Source organism: Morus notabilis, unplaced genomic scaffold (genome assembly GCF_000414095.1).
Source record: "Morus notabilis unplaced genomic scaffold, ASM41409v2 Scaffold1540, whole genome shotgun sequence".
NCBI lineage: Eukaryota > Viridiplantae > Streptophyta > Magnoliopsida > Rosales > Moraceae > Morus > Morus notabilis.
This window is the reverse complement of record NW_010360914.1, coordinates 39,604-63,530: the sequence shown is the minus strand read 5'-3', so window position 1 is coordinate 63,530 and position 23,927 is coordinate 39,604. Positions and strand designations below refer to the sequence as shown.

Genomic DNA, 23,927 nt, shown 5'->3' with positions numbered 1-23,927 from the left:
CGTAGTTAACCATCAAAGTTAACAAATTATTTGATAAGTCATCGGTATTGTCGAATCTTCATTTGTTTTTATTAATAAAAAATAACACTGTTACTTTTTTAAGCGCGCTCTCTCTTTAAAACTTTTTCTCCTCTGTGTCTCTCTAAGTTATCTCATTCTTGACATCGCAACGAGACGATCTACAAGGTAATAGGCTCCGTGTAACCTGCAAAAGTAGTGTTTCATCATATTTGACCCATGCAAGTATGAGTTTTTGGGTGGTTTTACACGATCTTTGAAGGGTGCTCGCTGGCCGTGGACTCTGGAAACTCATGAACAGACTTGAGGGAGTTGCTTGAAATTAAAAAGTTAGTTACAGTGGCGGCCTCAAAAGAGGGTCGCTACATAGGTTGTGAATTTGTGTATAGTTTTTTGTATTTTGTTGTAATAATAGTAATGGTTTCGCCCGTGGTGTTCACACCATCTCCAACTAGATCTCTCCTGTATAGGTTGTGAATTTGTGTATAGTTTTTTGTATTTTGTTGTAATAATAGTAATGGTTTTCTCATCCTTCGGTGTATTCCTCTAGCTAGAGGGTGGTTTCCCCACCTCTCTCAATATGTGGTGTTTTCTTCCTCAGTCAGTGGTTGGCTTCCTCATCGCTGCTAGTCTAAGGTATGTGTGAGGTCCAATACAGGATTAAGATCTAGCTCATTTTGAATTGATTTTTCGTGGCCAAATATTATAGAGCCATTTTTGGGAGGTATCCTTCCCATTATTGAGTTAGGGGTACGTTTCTAATGTCTAATCTTATCAGTGACACATATTCTTATGATTTTGGTATAGTCAGTATTCTAGTTTTTTAGTGATCTTTTAATGAAATTGCCATATTTACCGTAAAAGAAAAAAGAATCTTCATTTGTTTTAATCAAATTTGTGTGTGCGTATATATATTGTTGTAATTTAATATAATTCTATTATGGTTTACGCAATACTGATAAAATATATTTTATTATAATGGTCTAAACCCTACATTTCAGTTACAATTGGATCAAGGACTTATTTGACAATGGAGTTATTTGAAAAAGTTTTTGGCTTTTAACTAGTTGAAGAAGAGAAGTAAAATTGTGGCTCTTTAAGTGTTTGAAACTATATTTTTAAAAGATTTTTGTGATCAAAATGATTTTAAAATTTTCTATCTAGTTGAAGAAGAGAAGTAAAATTGTGACTCTTTAAGTGTTTGAAACTATATTTTTAAAAGTTTTTTTGATCAAAATGATTTTAAAATTTTCTATTAAACAATAAAAATATTATAATTAAGTATATAATGTTTTACTAAAATTAATTTGATACAAGTTTCAAAATCTATTTGAAAGGCCTTAAAAAAAAAAAAAAAAAAAAAAAAAACGTATTTTGCGGCATTAATTGAAAGCTCTCTAGAGAGTTGAAGCTCTTTTGATATATTGTTCAAACACTTTCAGAAGTAGCTTAAGAAGTCAAAAACAGGTTTCACGAAGATCTACCAAACAAGCCCTACACATATGTCGTCATGGGAAGGGGAAAACGTGAATATTCGGTCTTAAATGAAAGAGTATCTCAAAAATAGTTTTTAAAATTTATCCTCAATCTCACTTTGATATCTGACTTTGTAAACGTCCCAAACTCAAATCCAATTTATCATTTATTGCAGTTTTAGTCCTTTACATTAATTTGGTGTTAAAATGAGGATGAAATATGCACACTATGCTAATGGAAAATAAAATTCTGCTTAGGTGCGGATAGAACACGCCATGAGCACATGATTCTAATGTAAAAATGTAAACTCACTATTGAGAATTAAAGAATGAACTTCTATGAGATCTTGTCCACGAGACTAATCTGCTCCAAAAGCCTGCACACGAACACAAACTGAAGATAACATTGATCAAATAATTTACTTTAACAAATAAGAGAATTAAAATGTTCATTTATCGAATCCTCATACTGATAAACTGTATATTACAGAAACAGGGTTCTCCTACCATTGCTTTCAATTCCCTCCCGTGAACATTGCTTTGTTAATTAGACGCTGCGTTACACGACAGAGCATTTCTTTTTCTTTTTTTTTTCTTTCCCTTTTATTCTACCCTTTTTTATTATAAATGTAAGATCTTGAGAAATACAAATATGTGAACAAGGCTACTGAACTGAGTCCAGTGAGCAACCAATAGTAGTAATCAAGATGAGCCCGGTTAAGATTATTTGAAAACCAGCTATCGCGGCCATCTCCACCAGTGGCTTCCTCAATGATGGAGATCAAAAAACTACTCAGAAAACTCCCCACACCGAAAATACTGAGGTAGAGGGAGAGTCCTACACTCCTTAATTCCGTTGGTACCTGATCATAGAAGAACTCTTGCAGACCAACCATGGTGAAAGCTTCGGATATTCCAAACAATAAGTACTGAGGTACCAACCACCCAACACTCATTGGGACAGTCACGCCCGGCGTATCAACAAGGTCATATTCTTGAGTGGTTTGGAGCCTTTTGATCTCGACTAGAGCTGCAATTACCATGGAGATAACAGATAAAAACATCCCGGTTCCTATTCTCTGTAGCATTGTTATGCCAGATGGTTTACCAGTGAATGCTCTTGCAATTGGAACAATAGCACGGTCATAAATTGGAATGGAGACAAGAATGGCAAGCGATTCGAAGGATTGGAGTGAAGCAGGCGGTATGTCAAAGCCTGGCACAATTGTTCTCTCCATAGTAGCTCCTTGCTTGGTAAAGAAGGTAGGGCACTGTGCTCCCACAATGCCATATACCAAGCATGTTACCCAAATTGGAACAAGTCGAAGTACAGCCTTTGCTTCTTCAACTTCATCCATGCTGCAAACTGTCATATCTTCATTCAAGCCATCTGTGGCAAGCAAAGCTTTGTTGAGGAACCTGTAAGATTACAGGATAAAAATTGCTTGAAAGAAGCTTAAATTAAGCTAAATAATTTTAGCTGGCAAAATAAATAAGAGTACATTCATCTCGGTTCTTGCAATTAGGATATGGTGGTGTGAGTTATGCTAGAATTTAGAGCATAAAGTTACTTTTGAAAAATTCAGGAGTTACATTCCACTATGAAGCAAATTGTAGCTCCACGGTAGTTCAACAAGTACAGTAGGCTAACAGTGCATATTACCCGTAAATAAATGGTACAACTGTCACAATAATTTATTGTCATGATTTCCATTCGTGCTTCTACAATCCTAAATGAAACCATGACAAAAGAAAAAAGAAAAATAACTAAAATAAAATGTTAATAGAGATAACACACACAAAAAACTCATATCAGATGCTGCAAAAATTTAAAAAACCTCAGGCGCGTTTGGAACTCGTTCCAAAACAATTTTTTTTTTTTGTAAGAAAATGAAAATGAAAACGTTTTCAATCTCAGACATAAATTATTTTTGAAAATGTGTTTGGTAGTTTTATCAAGAGATTATTTTCAGTGTAAAAAAACCTATTAATGTCTCTCTTTCTCTCTCTGCTCGAGAGAGGAGAAAACGAAAACAAAAAATGAAAAATGACTAAAAGTCGTTTTTCATTTCTTTCTCATTTTACACTAAACCAAAAAATCGTTTTCATTTCCGTTTTTGGTCTTTATTGCGCCAAATGCCGTTTTGAAAATATTTTCATTTTTTCTTTCTCGAAAAACGTGAAAAACAAAAACGGGATCAATTCTAAACACGGCATTCACTTAACTTCACTTCATACAAAAACTCTATTCCTGTATAATTTTTTTGAAGGGCATAATAAAAAAAGCTTCAAGAAGCCTGCATCAGGCGCTTTAACATTTTGAAAGTGCTTAACTAATATTGCTTTTCCATTACCCTAACTAGAAAGGTTAGTCACTTACTTGAATTGTTTATAACTTTCGTGAGGCAGGATTCCACGAGATTCCTCTTTTGCGGATATTGTTGATGAGCTTGTGTGTCGGTTCCTAAATGCCGCAATAAACACCCTACTGATACGAACAAATGCGTTTTTCTCATCCCGCCTAATGCTATATCTATAAGTTCTTGTTCCAAACAAGAAAACAACCAGGCCAAGAATCATCGCTATACAAGGGATTCCAAAGCCAATAGCCCAACTGATGTTGTCTTGTACATAGCTTAAGATTGAGACAGTCACCAAAAAACCAAAGCATATACCAAAATACCACCAATTAAAGAATGAGCTTCTGGCTTTGCACTCCTCTGGATCCTGTCCATCAAACTGATCGGCCCCGAAAGCCTGAACACATGGCTTGTGTCCGCCCTGTGCAACCGCTACAATATATAGAGAGACAAATAATAGAATTACTTGGATTTGGGAAGAACACGGCATAATTTCATTGGTTTGGCAGTCAGAAGCCCCCAGAGAAGGTAGTATAGCAGACAGAGTCAACAAAGCCAGTCCCTGCAACTCACTTATGTTAATTTAGAATTTTCAATGAAGCATCTTATGCAAAAGCAGAGATTAAAAAAAAAATGTGGAGAGGTCCAAGGTAGGAGTACAAAATATATTACAAGCTTAATTATATCAGAGTTGGAAAAGAATCTTTAGTCACTGAATCTTACAAATCAGTATATCTGGCGCTAAGCAAACATCACGTGGAGCTTTTACCTGCTCCATAATCTCCATTATATTCATTATTAAAGTTACCATTGCTTCACAAATTTACGGTACGTTATCTGAACTGACAATGTCTTATGATCGTGAGATTTCACTCTACAACTATGACTGACATTATGAAAATCCATAAAGTGGATATCCCAGCAAAACAAAATAATAATAATAATAATAACAATAACAATAACGGAGTCTTTACGGTGGAGCAAGTTATATCGCTGCACTGATTGGAACTGTGTTTTTACAGTTGAATTAATTTTTTAACGGTCAGATTTATCGTAAGAGCAGTTCTCTGTAGTGCATTGTAAATGTTTAATACCGGACAGATCTTGTGAAAAATTAATCCAATATTTAAAAATAATTGTTCCTAGCAGTGGAGCAAAATAGCATGCTCCACCGTAATGATTCCTTAATAATAAATCCATGTGCTATTTTGCCATGGTATTCATTCATGACCTTGCTTCTGCCACAACCACAGAAAGAGCCATTTCCTTTTTTTTTTTTTTAAGATAACATAGTCAGTCATTAGCGATTCATCTCAGCAAGTACAACAGAGAATTAGTTGAGGCATTTTCCTCTAACCAAGTGAGTTCATAGATTTTATGGATGGCTTGGAATTAAACAAAGACAAGACAAGACAAAAGCAGGGACAAATTACCAGAATGTATAGGAGGTTAGCGAGAATGATAGTGCGGTATCGGCCGAGAAAAGAATCGGCGACGAAGGCCCCCAGTAGTGGCAGCAACGACGCCGTTCCGTCCCATGCGTTGACATTCGCCGCCGCTGCTGCCGTGGACTGCCCGAGCGGCCCGGTCAAATAGCTTATCAGGTTTGAGGCGATCCCACAATACGCGAATCTCTCCGCAATCTCCACGCCTATAATATAGTAATAAAATAAAACTCAATCTCAAATTCAAACTTAAAAAAAAAAAAAAAATCGGAGTGTTGTGGTGATCCTTTTACCGATGATGAAACCGGCGGATCTCCAACCGCCGGATTTGGATCGCAGAATAGGGCGGCCTTCGTGGTCAACGACACCGTCGACGGTGTCGTTTAGGAGTGGGGTTTCGTCGTCGTTGGCCATTATCTTGAAGTTGATGATTGGAGCTATTCATACACCAGTAGAGACAAAGCAAGCCAAAACTACATTCGGAATGATGACGTAAGTCAGAAGTTTCTTTAGGGGTGATTATTTGGGTCATCTTCAAAAAGGAAGGACCAATAACTGGGGTGGACTTTTTGTTTGCTTTGGAAAATTTATCGCGATTGAGGAGCAGGAGTAACGTCTTTTTTTTTTTTTTCCAAAGAGTTTAGGGCCCGGTTCGTTTCACATATTCGAGTTGAGATGTGATTGTATGTTAGAGTTTTTTACTGTAGTAAAAAAGTTAAATATGATTGTGTGTGAGAACTTTTTACTGTAGCAAAACTCGAATCAGCGAAACCAACGAGGCCTAGATTAATGTCCATCAAGGTGAAGCCATAAAAATAAGTGAGTGAAATATACACTAAAAATTTTATCAGATTTCACCTATAAAGTCAAGTGGAGAGATTTCATATATAGAGAGGTGGAGTATACATATAACTTCATAATTTTTGGAGGCACACTGTACATTTAAGCATTTTTGTGAGAAAAAATATTGTAATAAAATAGTTAAATTTAAATTTTTATGATAAAAAACACCCTAAAAAAAGAATTTGAGTTGTGAAATAACAAATTTCAAGGTGACTGCCTGCCCTCGATTGTATGTGATGTGCCTCCACTGTTCAGTCTAATAAAAACAAAAGACGCATAATTCTTTTAGTTCAATTCTCAAATGTCACAAGCTTTTTTAGAATGGAGTTATGTATCTCTTAATATCATATATATTCTAGGTTTATTTAGAAAGTATATCCTTGATTATTAATCTCATTAAATGTGTTCTTTCATATTATATTTAATAAACAAATGTATACCTTTTCTCGCTAGGCCTGCACAGAAAACCCGACGCATTGAAAACAAAGGTTCCAAACCAGCGCCGGCCATTTTGTAAGGAATTGGATTAGTTTGGTTTGTAAATGAGTTACAACTGAATTGAGAGTAAGGGAGAAAGATTGGCTGTTATGTGATTAGTTGGAGGGATTACGGCAACATAAATAGACAGACTAACATCTAATGAAGGGTATGGATTGTTTGGTCATTAATTGGGCTTAGGAAGTCAAAACCTCATTCATTTTACTGATTTTAATTTTGTTACAGTAAAAAATTCTTAAAAATAATCACATTAACTTTTTTGTTACAGTAAAAAAACTCTTACATAAAGTCACATCTCAACTCGAATTAAAAACTTGAATTAGCGAACTAAATGGGCCTCAAGTCTCTTAAGTACTAACTCTGTTAAGGTTTCCTGGTTGTTCTGTATACAATGATGCTTAATAAAATTTCATAGGTTTCATTCAATTTGTGTTGAAAAGAATTCGTTACTTGAGTCATTTTAATGGTATTCTTGAACCGTGAACATTGGCGAAATAATTTAACAACAATTTGAACTAACATTTTTTAAGTCCTAATACCTATAAATTGCATATTATACATTAAAAATGGTCGCCTGCCAATTTTTTAAAATCCCCTCCTTGAACATTTGCTTCATGAATTAGAGACTGCAGTTACACAACAGAGCAATTCCTTGTCCTCTTTCCCCTTTTTATTCTACCCCTTTTTCCTATAAATGTAAGATCTTGCAAAATACCAATAGAGGAACAATGCTACTGAACTGAGTCCAGTGAGCAACCAATAATAGTAGTCAAGATGAGCCTTGTTTAGATTATTGGAAAACCAGCTATGTCGTCCATCGCCACCAGTTGCTTCCTCGATGATGGAGATCAAAAAACTGCTTAGAAAACTTCCCACGCCAAAAATACTGAGATAGAGGGAGAGTCCTATACTCCTTAGTTCAGTTGGGACCTGATCATAGAAGAACTCTTGCAGACCAACCATGGTGAAAACATCGGATATTCCAGACAAGATATACTGAGGTAGCAACCACCACACGCTCATTGGGACAGTCATGCCCGGTGTATCAACAAGGTCATATTCTCGAGCGGTTTGGAGTCTCTTAATCTCAACTAGAGCTGCAATTATCATGGAGAGAACAGATAAAAACATCCCAGTTCCTATTCTCTGTAGCATTGTTATGCCAGATGGTTTGCCAGTAAAAGCTCTCGCAACGGGAACAACAACACGATCATAAATTGGAATGAAAACAAGAACGGCAAGTGAAACGGTGGATTGGAGTGAAGCTGGTGGTATGTCAAAGCCTGGCACAATTGTTCGCTCCATAGTAGCTCCTTGCTTCGTAAAGAAGGTTGGGCACTGTGCAAACACAATACCATATACCAAGCATGTTACCCAAATCGGAACAAGTCGAAGTACAGCCTTGGCTTCTTCAACTTCGTCCATGCTGCAAACTATCCCATCTTCATTCAAGCCATCTGATGCAAGCAAGGCTTTGTTGAGGAACCTGTAAGATTACAGTATCCAAATCACTTGAGAAAGGCTTTGATTAAGCTAAAGTCTAAACAATTTTGGCAGGTAAAATAAATACTCTATTCATTCGTCTCGCAATTAGAGTATGGTGGTGTGAGTTATACAAAAATTCGGAGCATAATGTTACTTTAAAATAAATCAAGAATTTCATAATGTTATGGAGGTAATAGTAGCTCTGCTATAGTTAAACTTGTACAGTAACGGTTACTGTGAAACCTTTGAATAATTACCAGTAAATAAATGGAGTATCTGACTCATAATAATGAGTCAAGAATTGATGTCATGTCGCAGGATCTTCTATCCAAAATATGAAATGATGTCAAGAAAAGCAATTAGCGCAAATGGAATGTTATTAAAGATTTAAATACACAACAAACTCATGTCAGATGCTGCAGCAATAAATTAACTCATGTCATATAATTTGTAAGAATAATGAATTAACGAAGAGCTTCAAGATGCCTGTATTCTTTAACGAATATTGCTTTTGCATTCACAAATCAAAAAAGGATAATCACATACTTGAATTGTTCATAGCTTTCGTGAGGCAGGATTCCACGAGATTCCTCTTTAGTGGCTATTGTGGATGAGCTTGTTTGTCGGTTCCTAAATGCTGCGATAAACACCCTACCAATACGTACAAATGCGTTTTTCTCATCCCACATAACACTATACCTGTAAGTTCTAGTTCCAAGCAAGAAAACAACCAGACCAAGAAACATTGCAATGCAAGGGATTCCAAACCCCAGAGCCCAACTAATGTTGTCCTGTACATAGCTTAAAATTGAGACAGTCACCGAGGAACCTAAGCATATACCGAAATACCACCAATTAAAGAATGAGCTTCTGGCTTTGCACTCCTCTGAATCTTGCCCATCAAACTGATCGGCCCCGAAAGCCTGAACACAAGGCTTGTGTCCGCCCTGTGCAACCGCTACTATATATAGAGAGACAAAGAATAGTATAACTTGGATTTGAGAAGAACACGGCACGTCTTGGTTGATTTGGCATTCAGAAATAGAAGGCAGCATCGCAGACAGAGTCAACAAAGCCAATCCCTGCAATTCATTTATGTTAGATTATAATTTTAAATGTTTAGGCTCTTAAATCACAAACATAATCATTTACAACAAATACAATCAAACATCTCATACAAGAGCTAAGAGAGAAAAAAAGATGGAAAAGAAAATATATTACAAGCTTAAAAATAGGTTACATTTATCTATACATATATTTCTTATAAATTTGGATTCTTTAAAGTTACGATTTCTTTACAAATGGGATACAATTTATAGTACGCAATCGGTAGTAACAATGATGAACGTTCCAAAATCTTGAGCTTTCACTTTTGAACCATGATTGAGATTATGAAAGTCCATAAAGTCGATATCTCGGCTAAAAAAAGAAAAAAAAATGCATATGATATTTTGCGGTAGTATTTACATATGCTCTTGCTTCTACCATGACCACTCGCAGAGTAATTTCCAACTTTGTGAGATTTTCTTTTTTAGGAAACTAGTTGGAATAATTTTTCAACGGTCTGATTTGTAATTATGCGCAGTTATGTGTTGCACTCTATGGATTAGTTTTCGTACCAATGGATAAAATAGCAGTTTCTACAGTAAGGTTTCCTTAAATTTTCAAACCATCAAATGTTTAATCTCTCATTAATTCTTCTATGATCTGGCCTTCATAATTGCACAGGATTTACATCTTATCATCATGCTTAGAGTTCCATTAGATTCTGCGCAACATATAGTTTGATTTGAATCCTAAGGATGCGATTCAATTAAACAAAAGACAAGACCATGAAAGGGAGAAATTACCAGAATGTAGAGGAGGTTAGCGAGAATGATAGTGCGGTATCGGCCGAGAAAAGAATCGGCGACGAAGGCCCCCAATAGTGGCAGCAACGACGCCGCTCCGCCCCATGCATTGACGTTGGCCGCCGCCGCCGCCGTGGACTGCCCGAGCGACCCGGTCAAATAGCTTATCAGGTTCGCTTCGATCCCATAATACGCGAATCTCTCCGCAACCTCCACACCTATAAATTACTAAAAATAAAATTAAATATCAAATTATTCAAATTAAAGCAAAAAAAAAAAAAAAGATTGATGGGCATAAATAGAATGTTGGGGTGTTGACTTTACCGATGATGAAACCGGCGGATGTCCAACCGCCAGATTTGGATCGTGGAGCAGGGTGGCCTTCGTGGTCAACGACACCGTCGACGGTGTCGTTCAGAAATGGGATTTCGTCTTCGTTGGCCATTGTCTTTCTCTCTTTTTTTCTTTTTTTTTTCTCAGACCAGAAAAGGCTAAGCAACCCAAAACTAGATTTAAGTAGGAATGAAATGTTGACATAAAAGAGATACTATAGAGTTTATACTAGTTTATGCTCCGAAGGACCAATAATTGAAGAGCAGAGGAATGTCTGATTGAGTGGAGGAAAAAAAAAAGAGTACAAGACACTTGAGGTGCAGTTAAAGTTTTAACATGAATAGCACCGACGAAAGAAATCATTGGCGCCGAATTTCTCTTAACTCGAAAAATACGTTCTTAATTCCAACTAAACAAATATTTTGATAAAAAATGAGGAAAGTGAATATATCGAAAAGTTAAATTTTTTATATATTAAATTTATATAAAATATATATATATATGTAAATTTAACGGTTAAAAAAAATATAATCTATCAAGCAAAAAAAAATCTCTCAAACAAATAAAACATTGGATGATGCTATTGAAAGGCCCAAGGATTTCACAAGACTATAAAACTATAGCTTAATTTAGATACTGCTATTTTTTTCTCGCAACAAACAATAAATGTTAAGAGTTGTTATAACAGATTTCACTAGATTTATTATGCGAACTTTGACTAAAAAGTTTACTGATGCTTTCATTGCTCATGAAATTAAAGATAAAGCTTTTACTTTAAATTTGGTTTGGATTAGGGATGTAGAGTTAAATCTCCATAAATTAGAGTTTGATGCGTTAATAATGGATTACTTTTGGTATTTTATTGTCAAATATGTCATCTAGAAAAAACTATTGAACTTATATTTAGCGTGCATGAACCTGATTTTTTACTTCTTACTCTTGAGTAATACTCTTTTAATTAATATAATTATTTAACTAAAACAAATATTAATCAATATAAGAGATAAAAAAATCGAGACTCATCGATACTTGTTGCTTTTCCTCATGCTCATGTTTTGGGTTATTATTATATGCTTGACTTTTCTCTTCCTTTTGGGCAAGTATAAACAGATTAGATGAGGAGTACATTATTATTAAATATAAAAATTTAATAATGTAATGTGATAAAAATTTAATCTCATTTATTATCATATATTATTTTAAGAATTATTTTTATAAATACTCTTGAAGTATGTATCATGTTTCAAAGTACTCTTAATTTTTTAAAACAATTCAAAATATCCCTTTAATGTATAAAAAACATATCAGGATCTCATTTATTTTACCGATTTGAGTTTTCAGTTTTAGGTTTTTACAGTTTATATATAAAAAACATATCAGGATCTCAATCATTTTACCAATTTGAGTTTTCAATTTTAAGTTTTTACAGTAAAAAGCTCTTAAAAAATGTCACATCTAACTTTTTCTGCTAGAGTGAAAAGTTCTTAAAAAATGTCACATCTCAGTTTAAATTAAAAACTCGAATTCACGAAGTGAACGAGGCCCAAGTTGCCCTCTCTGTTCACTTATGTGTATAAATTTAATGGATTTGTTAATGTGGCGCGGGGTTAAAAATTAATTATGAATATTATATACTAATTAAATTCAATAACAAAGATTAAATATTAAATAGTAACAAAAAAGAAGTTTAAAAAAAATTAATTATTTGGCTTTTGCCAAACCCAGACCTGTCGTCTTCTCCTTTCCCAAATGGAAGATCCCTCCTCGGTGACCCGATCCACCACCCATCGACCCACCCTCTCCACTCAGGTCAACGATCCGCCTTCGCACTTCGACGACCATAGTCTCCGAGAACTTGACTCGAAATGATGGGATCTCAGCGAGCTTGCTTGAAAGCGATTCAAACTGAAAATGTTAGGGATATTTGCAGGCTCGACAACGGGTTTGGGACAGAACAATGAGATCAACAATGGAGGATGGCAGTAGGGCTTCGGGTGGACTGGTAGGCGGCGAGCATGATAGCGGACGTGAGAATGAGTGATGATATATCTTAAGGGTTTTTCTTTCGTTTTCATAGCAAGTTCAAATCTGGAAATTTTTTCATAAATTGCTCCAATTCAAGGAGAACGATGGCTATTCTTGGACCATTTGAAGTTATTGATCATCAGTGGGCTGAAATTATTGTGGTTTTGGATCCCATTTTTATCTCTCAGATCTCTATTTTAAGTTTGCACACATGATCATCAGTTATGCTTATCCATGGGCAAACACGGTGAATTTTTTTTTTTTTTTTTTAGGAAAGCAAACATGGTGATATTAGAAGGAATACTGGTTTAATTTCATGATTTTTTTTCCTTTTGAATGGTTAATTCATGGGTTGCAGTACGTTACTAAAAAAAAAAGTTTAATCTTGTTTGAATTATATTTGGAATAATTGATTTTATATTATTCAATTTAACTAATAATGGTTTATATTTTAGAATACATTTAAATTTCTAAGGAGGTGTTACGTTAATAATCTGTTAGATTTATACACAGAAATAATAATTTGTCACGTTTTTTTATAGAACAAAAGGTGTTTTGAACTGTTTTAAAAAATTAGAGACATTCACATATATTTTAAGAGATATTTATAAAAATAATTTTTATTTTAATTATTTAATTTATTATAACTGTCTATGAATTAAACAACAATAAAATAAAATGAGGGAGAATAGCGAGCTCTGAATTTTCTCCCACTAAAAAAAAGAAATAGCATTTGGTCTTTTTTTTTTTTTTTTTTTGGAGCTGGAAATCGAATTCATTAAACGAGAAAAAAAAAAGGGGGACCCCTCTGGGGGAGAGTTGAAAAAAAAATACAGAGCAGCTACACAGCAGAAACCAGCACAAAGAACCAACAAACTACACCAACTAAAACAAGACTACTAAAAGCTAAGACGAAAACATTGGGTACATTGGAAAGAGTCCTAATTTTACACACATTCTCAAATGTCACGTTGAGACTTCTTCTTCTTCTTCTTCTTCTTCTTTATTTTTATTTATTTTTTTTCAATTCAAGAATTGGTCCAAGACTCCAACGGTTGAGAAAAGTAGAATCAATTAGCATAACCAATAGCACCATTAGAAACTAACACTAGTACCGGGACAAGTTTTGAGTGATTCTAAGTTCAAACTTGCAATATTTTATTAAAACACTTTTGCAGATGTAATTCAATACAAGAAGATTCTTGCAAATAGGAAAAATTGAAATTCAAAGAAGCTGTCAAGTTAAAGTACACAATTTGTCGTTATAATAGCTGCATATAAGAACAGAGTACCAAACTAAAAAGGCTCTATAATTTTCAATCCAAATGATTTTTTAAAGATGCGTCTTCAGTCACAGAAATTTTCATACAAGCCAAAGCAATAAGATTACACATAATCTTGAGAGCAGAACTTGTTGTAACACACCCTAAAACAAAATGGTGAAAATATATGTTATTTCCTTTTCTTTGTTTCTTTTGTCCCCCAACAAAGTACATTTTTGTTATACAATTCAAAAGAGAGATGTGGAGAAGAGAATGCTTGTAGATTGCTTCAGTGCTAAACCAGCTGCACTTCAGACCTCATGCTTAGAATATCCACGGGCAGACGATATGCTCAACGAGTCCATGAAAGTAGCGTTAGCTCTCTAGACTAAGCTCACCCTCATCCTCTCCGTCCTCAGGAGAGGCGGTCTCGGGGAAGAATTCCCCATCCGGATACATCTCGTGGAAAAGCTGCCAAAACCAACACAAAAAGTGAGATAGGAGGAATAATGTGGGCATGGAATTAAAATTACACAAGTCTTTCAAAAAAAAAAAAAAAAAACACAGTACCTTCATGGTTGCGTCTAATAGATCACTGTAGTGAAGATTTCCATCTGGCATGGGAGTGGAGCTGATATATCCAAATTCACCCTGAAAACAACATAAAAAGCCCTTAACATGAGACGGGATAGCGTCTTACCAGGAAGTGAAGATAAATATTACCAAGAAACAATAAAAAGAGAAGCACACCGTAATCAGCTCCTGAATAAAGGTGGCACTCCAAAGCAAAGTAGGTTTTACTTCTGCATTTTCATTCTGAACTTCAGAACTACTTTCAGCATTTTCTGAATCTGGGATCTTGAGAAGGGCACTCATAGCTGCTCGTAGCAAGTTTTTCCCCCGTTCTGCATCATCGCATAATGCCGAAAAGTACAATACAAACCTGAAGAACAGCCGTTACACTGTCAAATTTCACATATTCCTCTAAACAGTGAGTGGTGCACAAGTTTATTTACAGGCTTTGCTATCCATATGTAAGCATGCTAATTTAGAAAATGAAACCGACATCCACATCAAATTTTAATATTGACGTTTGATCAAGAACTTTAAATAGCACCTAGTATTTGTTTTTTTGTTTTTTTGTTTTTTTCAAAGGTTTGAAGCTCCAATTCAGAAGCTACAAAGTCAGAAGTAGTGTATATAGATTTCCCAGGGAAGGAATATATAAATACTGGTACAGACTAAGGCAGCCACAGGTGAATTTTTATTTTTATTTTTTTATTACACATTCTTAATAGAGAAAAATCTCATCACGCGTAAATTCTTTTTCCTTCTTTTCTTAGCTTTGCATTTACTCAAATTGAAATTAAGAGCAATTCTTTGAATCTATTCAAGCAAATAAATATGCAAAATTACCAGCTTCACTCAAATTCATGCGTGAAAGATCTCACTAAGATTCCTACTGCTTTTCAGAAATATTATATTTTGAAAAATCTTCATAAAAAGTAAAGGAGTTGTTGATGCAAACTCTAGGTTGGGAGACAGACGACCAAATCCTTGTGTTTATATGATTGATATAGGCAAGACTAGGGCGTATTAATCACAAAACCATGATTTCGTCAGTAAACACTACTCCAGAAAGTAAGGCCAAAGAGGCATGATAAAACTCAAAAACCAAGCATTAGTGAATTGAAAGAAATGGGAGAATTATGTTCCATTAATGAAGAGAAACATTGGCTTCATAAGAACTAAAATCACTCACATGCCTGAAGGACAAACTGCCAAGCCACCACCAATCTGCACAGCTCGGATTGACGTATTCTGCTCAGGGTATAAAGCTAGATAAAATAAGGAAGTCAATTTCGTCATTTACTTGTTCAGAGTCCACTGAGAAGGGTACAGAATCGGAAAGAAAACTTACAACGAGGAGGGTATACAACGAGAAAATTAGACATGTTTGGTTTCAAGGAACTTGCAATGACACAGATCCCCCTAGCCACCTTCCCTTTAACATCTCTCAGATTTAAACCTTCAACACTTTTTCTGAGAGAATCTGGTGGAGATGGGACCGTGAAGGTTGGATCCAGGACAAGCTGATCACTGAACAAATCCTGACCTGAAGCTAATCTGACACCCTTATATCTCCCACTTTCCTGTGAAATATCCCAATCCCAGATAAATATGGATCCATTTGCACCTTCTGGGCAACAAAAGTTTCATAAATTAGATATATAAAAAACAGTTCGTGTCCAGTATCTCTACCTTGCCCATAAGCAATGAAAGCACTGGCATCCTCAGAACCTGTATAACAAAGGTATCAGAGTTAGTAAGCCTGCATAGCACATCGATAAAGGAAGGAAAAAATATGTTAATCTTTTCCTCCATCCCCGTAACAGAATGGAAGGAAACAGAAGTAAAAAGAGAGTACTTTCAGATAACGATACATGGACACAAGAGTAAAACACTAGCTACAGAAAGTTCTATCTATATCTAAATTTCTAAATCAAATGCCCTTGCTGCACAATTCAACAAAGAGGTATAGGGCTTATCCCTTTTTCCCTCAGTCATTCTTGTAAGTTAAATTTCCCGACTTTTGAGCTAAATGAACCTACTCCAAGCCCTTCTGACGCGAAGAATAATGAACTAAATTCTAAGTTTTTCCATGTAAAATCCATCAAACAATTTGGAAGAAGACATAATGAAAAAATAATGAAGGATATAGCAAAAGTGGCATAAAGTTAAATAGGGGTATCATAAAGCATAAGGCACAAGTAGCTAGCAATAAAACTTCCGTATGAAATAAAGAACAATAGATCTCAACACCAAAACTTACATAAAGGCAACCTTTGACAGCAGCGCGACGGCAAAAGGCCTGAGATAATTCCCCATGCCCGTAAATAGGATAAATCAATGCCCCAGATGCATTCGGAAACCTAAAAGAACATGCAAAGTAAAACTAAACTTAAAAACATGTTTGCAACATAGTGATGTTATAAGGTTTTCTTACTAAAATGAAGTCCACTAGTGTTTAAGAAAATATACTAACTGCAAACATTAGGTGCTAACCACAAACATGAAACATAAGAACAAAAGGCTGCAACATTTTCATATAAACTGACATTAAGTACTTTTACAACTTTCAGTCACCCGCAATTCATCCCTGGAAGAAAAACGAAAAATTTCTATATTGAAACTATCCAATGTAAGGAAAAAGAACATATACAATGAGGTCTTCAAAGACAAGAAATTCAGCTCAGCCTATATGCAGTTTAAATGCAAGGGATAAATGTTTAAGTAACCAGCAGAAAGGATATGAAAATGAACCTGCCAACTGATTTGTTGTAGAGAGCCAAACGATCTATCCCACCTTTTGTCTTAAGCACATCTTTGCAAACTTCTAAGTTGTTTTGATCGTAATCTGCCATGGCTATTGCATACAGAATAATCCTGCAACAGGAGGAGGAAAAAAGAACAAAAATAATCAGAAAGTAGTTTGCAACAAAAAAGTTATTCAGAAGATTGATTTTAGATGTGGTCTATACCGCAGAGAATTTATAGAGAACATATTTATACACAAAGAAATCTCACTGACAAATAGAGAAAGGCGGAAATATCAGTACGATTGAATCTTGGGTGGCAATCTCATTTTCTTCAAGAATTCAACAAAAGGACTCCCCAGATCTTCCTCCGAGATCCTTGAATCCTGAGTACCTTCATTGCCATTATCATGATCAGAAACCTCCAAGTGTTGCTGAACAAGCTTGAAGAACCTCATCAACTGGTTCTTCTCCGTAAGACCAAGGGTTTTGTCCTTAAAAATTGCTGCCCGAGAGTCTGGGACATTCCATAGCCTACCATTCTCGTCGCACACAAAGCTCGCGTCAATGCTCTTAAACTCCAAATACTGGCCTGCACCTGATTTCACTATCAGATCAATGGCTTTGTCCGCGCAGAAGAACACCCTAGGCCCGCCAAGGTCAATATTGAAACTTCTGGAACGTTCCGATAGGGTTTCGGGGGCATAGGAGGAAATCTCAACATCGGCATACAGAGGACTGGAAGCGAGATCGAGTATGGTGTAGTCTGAGGTATTGCTATTGGTGGTGGTGGTGGAGGATTGGGGTTGACTAGCTGTAGAATGGGAATTAAGAAAAGAGGTTAGCTCGGGAATGGTAAGGGAGGCAAAATGGCTTCCATAGAAGGGGTTGGGGTCGAGGTGGAGGACGGTTTTCCCAACAGCAGAGGCGGTAGCGGCGATCAAGGATCCAGGAAGGCCAGTGCCAATGATGATGAGATCAAATGTATTGGGCTCAATAGGAGGATACGAAGAGGCTTCGCTCATGGCGGCTCTACAGTGATACCAAGGTCTACAAATGTAGGTTATAAGTCAGTGACAACAAACAAATGACCAGCGGAACCTTTAAAGCAACGATATTGGTGATCACAAGGATCCATAAACACCTTGAATTCTTTTTTTTTTTTTTTACTCATATTATTGATAAAAAAAATTTAGACCTAAGGGTACGTTTGGTTGCAATGACGAAATGGTAATGAGTAGGGCCGGCAATATGGGTCACGACACGACGACACGACTTGAAAACGACAAGAATTTTGTGGGTTAGGGTTGAGAAAAAAGAGGTTCGGGTCAGAATCGGGTCGACCTGAAATTGACACGAAAAACACGGGTCAATTTCGGGTTGGACCCGCCTAACTCGAACACGACACGAAACTCGTAAAAAACTAAAAAATACATATATTTTTCATTTCATATTTTAAATTTTATTATGAACTTGTGATATCATGATAGTTATGCTCAAAATCTTATACTATTATTTGCTTAATTTCAATGGATGTTATTGTAATTTAGTGTGTTATGAATTTTAAGTTATTTCTAATATGTAAAAAACTAAATAAAAGTATACAATTTTCGTGTCAATTTCGGATTCACGGGTCAATTTCGTGTCACGTGTCATTTTCGGATCGTGTCATGTCAACTCGTAAAGTGGTCGTGTCGTGTTCGTGTTGCGGTTTTTAAAAAATTTCGTGTCATGGGTCGTGTTCGGATTGATTGCAAATTTAAAAAAAATGATCAAAACACGACACGAACACGACATGTGACACAAATTGCCACCTCTAGTAATGGGTAATGGAATGGAATTAGAATGTACTGGAATCATAAACTGATTCTTTAGTTTGGTTGAAGTTATAGAATCAATACATGAATGAGGATTATGCTGTTTGGTTGACAACGGAATGGAATAGAAGTAAACTGTATTTTGACAAAAATACCCTTGATTAATAATCCTAAATAATTCAATATTTAATTAATTAAAATAGTAAAAAAATAATTTAATTATTAAAAAAAACTTTTTATTTGAAGGATGAAATTTAAAAACTATATTTCAATCGTAAAAAAAATAATATTTAATTTTTTAATGTAATAATAAATTATCACAGGCTCAAATATGATCACTTTTGGCATCTACCATCATATGTATCAAGTAAAATGATCATTTTGGCTTCTGTCAATAATAAAAATGAACCAATATATCATTCAACTACATATATAATCTGAAAATATAGTCATACACCAAAACTAGTAGATTTACCTATATATAGCATCAATCATCTGCCAAGTCAAGCAAGTTCCTAGTTAATACAATTTAATAAAGTGAAGCATAATTTTAATTAATTACAACATCAAAAGAGAAATGCATAGCACATACATTACAATATAGTCATACACCAAAACTAGTTAATTGTATGAACAAATAAAATTCAACCTTTCAAGAATCTTAATTTGCGAGGAATCATCTAATAAAAGAGCTCTAACATGAAAACTTCTATTAGTATATAGCAGAAGGAAACTATATCAAGCATGTGAAAATGTTAGCAGTATATAACATGTTCTGAGTACAGAGCACTTAATTTTTCTCCCTAGTCATTGCAATATGAAAATTTATACCACAATCAACAGCAAAAGAGTACAAATAAGTAGCCCATCCTGAATGATCTCAAGAAAAGAGAATTATTTGATAGGTACATGTACAACTGCAGTTTTAATATACAAATTTAATCTAACTTGATGAAAATCTGACGTTATTCGATAATGCAGGGTACACAATTTTTTCCTTAAGAAATCATACAGAGTTTCAAGTTCCAACGAAATCAGGCACTAGCTAACAGAAATACAGAGTGGGAAAGGAAAAGAAGAAAGAAATGAGTAAGAGCCAACATGATAAAATCCTTGTATTGTATCAAAGGATGTGTTCTCAGATAATAGAACAGAAAAAGTTCTGCAAATCCAGAACTTCAAAAGAAAAGAAACTACCATCTATATTGAACTTCCAACTTTTATTAACAAAATTACAAAAATCGAAAAACCCATATTATTTTGTTCTCACTTTAAACCCACAAATCTCGCGAACAATCTCAGCATCGTTCTGTTGAATTCAAGTAAAATTTGCAATACCATAATCTATATATAAAACCCAGATTTCAATTTTCTCCCCAAAAGCTTACAGGTTCCAATCCATTACACATTTTATCAATTGAATTTGTTGGTCGAGAAATGATTAGGGAAAGTAATAAATCTTTGGTTTCGAACTTAACCAGTCAAAATACCGAATCCATTATTCCAGACGAATAACATCAAAAAGAGAGAGAAGAAAGAGTACCTGTGAGAGTGAGGGCCCTTTTTCTGGTAAACCCTAGAGGGAAGGAGGTTCTTCTACAACTTCCACTGCTTAACCGGGCTCGATAGAACTATTAGGGTTTGCGAGAAGAAGAAGAAGAGGGTGAGAGTCCGAAAGAGGGAGAATATGTGTACAGAAATTACCCTGAAGAGTCTCTCTTATTGACTGCGCAAGGACAAGGAGGAGCGCCGGAAACAACAGGGCTGAAGCTGGAGGAGAGCCGGAAAGACCAGGGTTGGAGCTGGCTGTATTGTCGATCCATAAACACCTTGAATTCTTATTATTTTAACCCATATTATCGACGAAAAATTTAGACCAAAGAGCACATTGTTTTAATGACCAAAAAATTAACTTTCTCAAATAATATCAGACATTTAGAAAAAAGAAATAAAACGAAATTAGGCTTTGATGACTTGATTCATTTATAGATTATTCTAGTATCAGGCTAATACTATCAATTGATTTATCAAGGGTTTATAGCCTTAGGTTGAATTTTTCTATAACTGAACAGAACAGGGTAAATGGCGGATTGCAAATACAGATACTAATCTTTGTGATGATTAACGATATAATAAATGTTATTTAAGGCCGCCAAAAGCAAGACTTGGCCAGATTTTTATTATTGTTTTGTTTTTGTTCTTGTTTGTTTGGTGTTATTGCTTCTGATTTCTAATATTTTAAGGCCGTCAAACTCAAGACTCAAATCAACCAAAACTTCAAAATCAAGCGACGAAACAACATTTTCTTGAAAACAAAATAACAAAGATGCCATGAGAGAAGTCGAGAACTCACCGTATAAAAGATTCGATAGAGCGAGAACTTCACAGGTGCGGGTATAGAGAGAGAGAGAGAGAGAGAGAGAGAGAGAGAGAGAGAAGGGGAGTGCCGACAGCGAGTCTGATATGGCCATACGGATGGCCTTCAACGTAGGGTCGTTTCACGAGAAAATGAGTGAAACTGACATAAAACTAGTGTTATTTTTATGTTTTTTAGGGTTGTTTTGCACTTGGGTACCTAAACTTTTAACAATCATATTAGTCATGTTTGGTTTAACAATTTGAGTTGTGGCGATTTAAACTTTTTTAGTTTGAATTTTAGAATTTAAATTGTGTGATTTGAATATCAATATGCTAACAAATTTTAATTTAAATTGAAAATAAAATATGAATTGTGTTGATGGAATGTTAGAAAACAGACTACTTACAACAGGCGAAGCTCGAAATAGAGTTATTACACTTCTGTGGCACTTTCATCTTGAAATATTCCGGACGACAATGCGTATCTATGCAAACAAATAGAAAACACATTTTCTCTTACCAATTGAGAATCGCACAAAGTTTCTACAGATGAGAAAAGCACTAACTAATGAAAAACACATTAAGCTTTGGTAATTATGGAGCCAACAAACTTTTGTAGCGCAACAACAGAAGAGCCAGATTCTCCAAGAGCTGCTGAAGCCATGTCCTTCATCTTCAAGCTTTCATGGCGGATCTCTTTCCCATGTTCCGAGTCCATCAATTCCCTAACTCTTCTCTCAACCTCATCCCCACTCACAACCCCATCTCCTTCTCTTTGCTCCACACCCACAGCAATCCCCAAGTCCTTCACCATCACATTCCTGTTCATGTGCTGCTCCGCGTAGAGCGGCCACGCCACCATCGGCACCCCGGCGACGCCCGCCTCGAGCACCGAGTTCCATCCGCAGTGCGTCACGAACCCCCCGATTGCCTCCTTTCTCAACACCGCCACTTGCGGCGCCCAAGATCTCACCACCATTCCCCTCTCTTTCGTCCTCTCCAGAAACCCCTCCGGAAACAGACTCTCCCATTCAAAATCGTCCCCCAACACCTCCGTCTGCTTCGTCTTCTCATCGCTCGGCGGCTTCTTCACCACCCAAAGAAACCTCTGCCCACTCCTCTCCAATCCATTCGCGATCTCCCTTATCTGCAACGCCGAGAACGATCCTCTACTTCCAAAGCACAAGAACACCACGCTTCTGCTCGGTTGCGCGTCAAGCCACGCCAAGCAATCGGCTGATGTTTCGTTACTACTTTCCATCTTATCGCGGGCCTCATCAATCAACGGTCCGATACAATACACCGGAGGAGTAGGCCCTTCCGGAACACAAACTCCGTCGCCTAGAGCCTTGATTGGAATCGGTTCAAGCCCGTCAAACGTGTTGACCAGAATACCTTTTGATTTCGGAAGATGCGAACAGAAATCGACCATTTCCCAGTATGCAGGGTTGTCTCTGTCAAGCATTGGCCCCGGCACGTGGGGAGCATTGAGAGGTGGCATTCCGGGGAAGTAAAGAACGACGCCGTCCATGTCCTTGAAGCTCTTCGTCGTTTGATTGTGGATCGTCGGGAAGTACGAGAAGGCGGCAAGGACGGCGGCGCCGGAGGTGAAGAAGTAGTAAGTGGGGATCCCCATGTCTGTGGCGACGTCGAGAGCGGAGGTGCAGAAGAGGTCGATGACGAAGGCGCGGAGGGCGGAGGACTCGGAGATGTCTTTGAGGGCTTGAGCGACGCTGTGGCGATTGCGGCGGATGAAGTTGAACCCAGTGGCGGCACGGCTGCGGATGGGGGCGGTGTCCACGTGCTGAAAAGGGAAGCGGCGGAAGGAGATGGCGGGGTGGGATTGAGAGATTCGATGAATGTAAGGGGCGAGGGCGGGAGTGTCATTGAAGCCGGTGGTGAGGAGGATGGTTATGGTGAATCTGTAGGAGTAGTGGCTCAGGATGAGCTTGCCTAGCTCTACCATGGACACCACATGGCCAATACCCGGAGCTGGGTAGAGGACTATGGCTTCGTTCTTTGTTCTGTCTGCCATTCTTTTTTTTTTTTTTTTTTTTTTTCAAGAGTTGAGAGCGTTGAGATTTATACAAGGAAGAATTAGCTAAACCCTTTTTTACTACTTTTTACATAAATGACCGATATTTTTTATTTTATGAAAATAGTCAAATTTTTATATTTTTTGAAAATGGCCTTGTTTTAAGAAGTGAATTAGTGACTCTAATTAATCAGTAATTAACTCATAATTTATGAATAATTTATCATAATAAACTACTTTTAATTTATTGATTAAAATTAATTAATTTATAATTAATTTTGATTAATTATTAATTGATATTAACTAATATAAAAAATCATCAAATTAATTAGTTATAAACTAAAGTTAATCACTAATTGAATCGTTAAATCAGCCAATAATAAATTATTGAGTCAATCACTGATTAACAGATTGATTAATAAACTTAAAAAACGAGTATTTTTATAATTTTACAAAATTTCAATTATTTATTTAAAAATCCTTCAAAAAGAGTTATTTGCGCTGAAATCCTTTATACAAATACATTTGTTGGGTTAGGTAACAGGCTCGTGTTCAACTAAATACTAATAATAAATAAATAACAATAAGAACAATAAATAAATATCAGAGAGAATTGCATGCCAACTGTAAACAATGAGGTTAGGTATCAATCTCCACTTTTCCAAAAAAAAAAAAAAAAAAAAAAAAAGAGCTATCAAACTCCAGTAAGAAAATGATTTATGCCTGTTTAGTTTGTTAATTTGAGTTTTTAATTTAAATTAAAATGTGATTTTATATGAAAATTTTTTACTATAACAAAAATATTA

At 35.9% G+C, this 23,927-nt stretch overlaps 4 protein-coding genes across 8 annotated transcripts; all 4 read right to left on the bottom strand.

Moving 5' to 3' along the window:
• Nucleotides 1-1,946: 1,946 nt before the first annotated feature.
• LOC21391673 (protein NRT1/ PTR FAMILY 5.10) lies at nucleotides 1,947-5,840 on the bottom strand. The gene is made up of 4 exons (XM_024165306.1): nucleotides 5,592-5,840; nucleotides 5,287-5,504; nucleotides 3,874-4,415; nucleotides 1,947-2,912 (listed from the first exon to the last, which is right to left on the bottom strand). The coding sequence occupies exons 1-4, from the start codon at nucleotides 5,710-5,712 to the stop codon at nucleotides 2,102-2,104; spliced, it is 1,692 nt and encodes a 563-aa protein (XP_024021074.1). The 5' UTR covers nucleotides 5,713-5,840; the 3' UTR covers nucleotides 1,947-2,101.
• Nucleotides 5,841-7,078: 1,238 nt separating this feature from the next.
• Nucleotides 7,079-10,584, bottom strand: LOC21391672 (protein NRT1/ PTR FAMILY 5.10). The gene is made up of 4 exons (XM_010097602.2): nucleotides 10,299-10,584; nucleotides 9,975-10,192; nucleotides 8,671-9,206; nucleotides 7,079-8,125 (listed from the first exon to the last, which is right to left on the bottom strand). The coding sequence occupies exons 1-4, from the start codon at nucleotides 10,417-10,419 to the stop codon at nucleotides 7,315-7,317; spliced, it is 1,686 nt and encodes a 561-aa protein (XP_010095904.1). The 5' UTR covers nucleotides 10,420-10,584; the 3' UTR covers nucleotides 7,079-7,314.
• A 3,014-nt stretch (nucleotides 10,585-13,598) lies between these two features.
• Nucleotides 13,599-21,181, bottom strand: LOC21391670 (rab escort protein 1). Of its 5 annotated transcripts, none has more exons than XM_024165292.1 (12): nucleotides 21,082-21,180; nucleotides 20,272-20,534; nucleotides 19,204-19,243; nucleotides 17,215-17,961; nucleotides 16,919-17,041; nucleotides 16,428-16,527; nucleotides 15,857-15,895; nucleotides 15,516-15,747; nucleotides 15,357-15,432; nucleotides 14,345-14,537; nucleotides 14,165-14,245; nucleotides 13,599-14,065 (listed from the first exon to the last, which is right to left on the bottom strand). In XM_024165292.1, exons 3-12 carry the CDS (start codon nucleotides 19,221-19,223, stop codon nucleotides 13,970-13,972), a joined length of 1,707 nt encoding a protein of 568 aa, XP_024021060.1. In that variant the 5' UTR covers nucleotides 19,224-19,243; nucleotides 20,272-20,534; nucleotides 21,082-21,180; the 3' UTR covers nucleotides 13,599-13,969. The 5 variants fall into 5 exon arrangements, with proteins under 5 accessions (XP_024021060.1, XP_024021059.1, XP_024021058.1 ...); XM_024165291.1 differs by having other exon boundaries at nucleotides 19,204-19,223; XM_024165290.1 differs by lacking the exon at nucleotides 19,204-19,243 and having other exon boundaries at nucleotides 20,433-20,565; nucleotides 21,082-21,181.
• A 286-nt stretch (nucleotides 21,182-21,467) lies between these two features.
• LOC21391669 (UDP-glycosyltransferase 88F3) lies at nucleotides 21,468-23,128 on the bottom strand. Its single transcript, XM_010097599.2, has one exon. It carries the CDS (start codon nucleotides 23,119-23,121, stop codon nucleotides 21,667-21,669), a length of 1,455 nt encoding a protein of 484 aa, XP_010095901.1. The 5' UTR covers nucleotides 23,122-23,128; the 3' UTR covers nucleotides 21,468-21,666.
• Nucleotides 23,129-23,927: the final 799 nt, after the last annotated feature.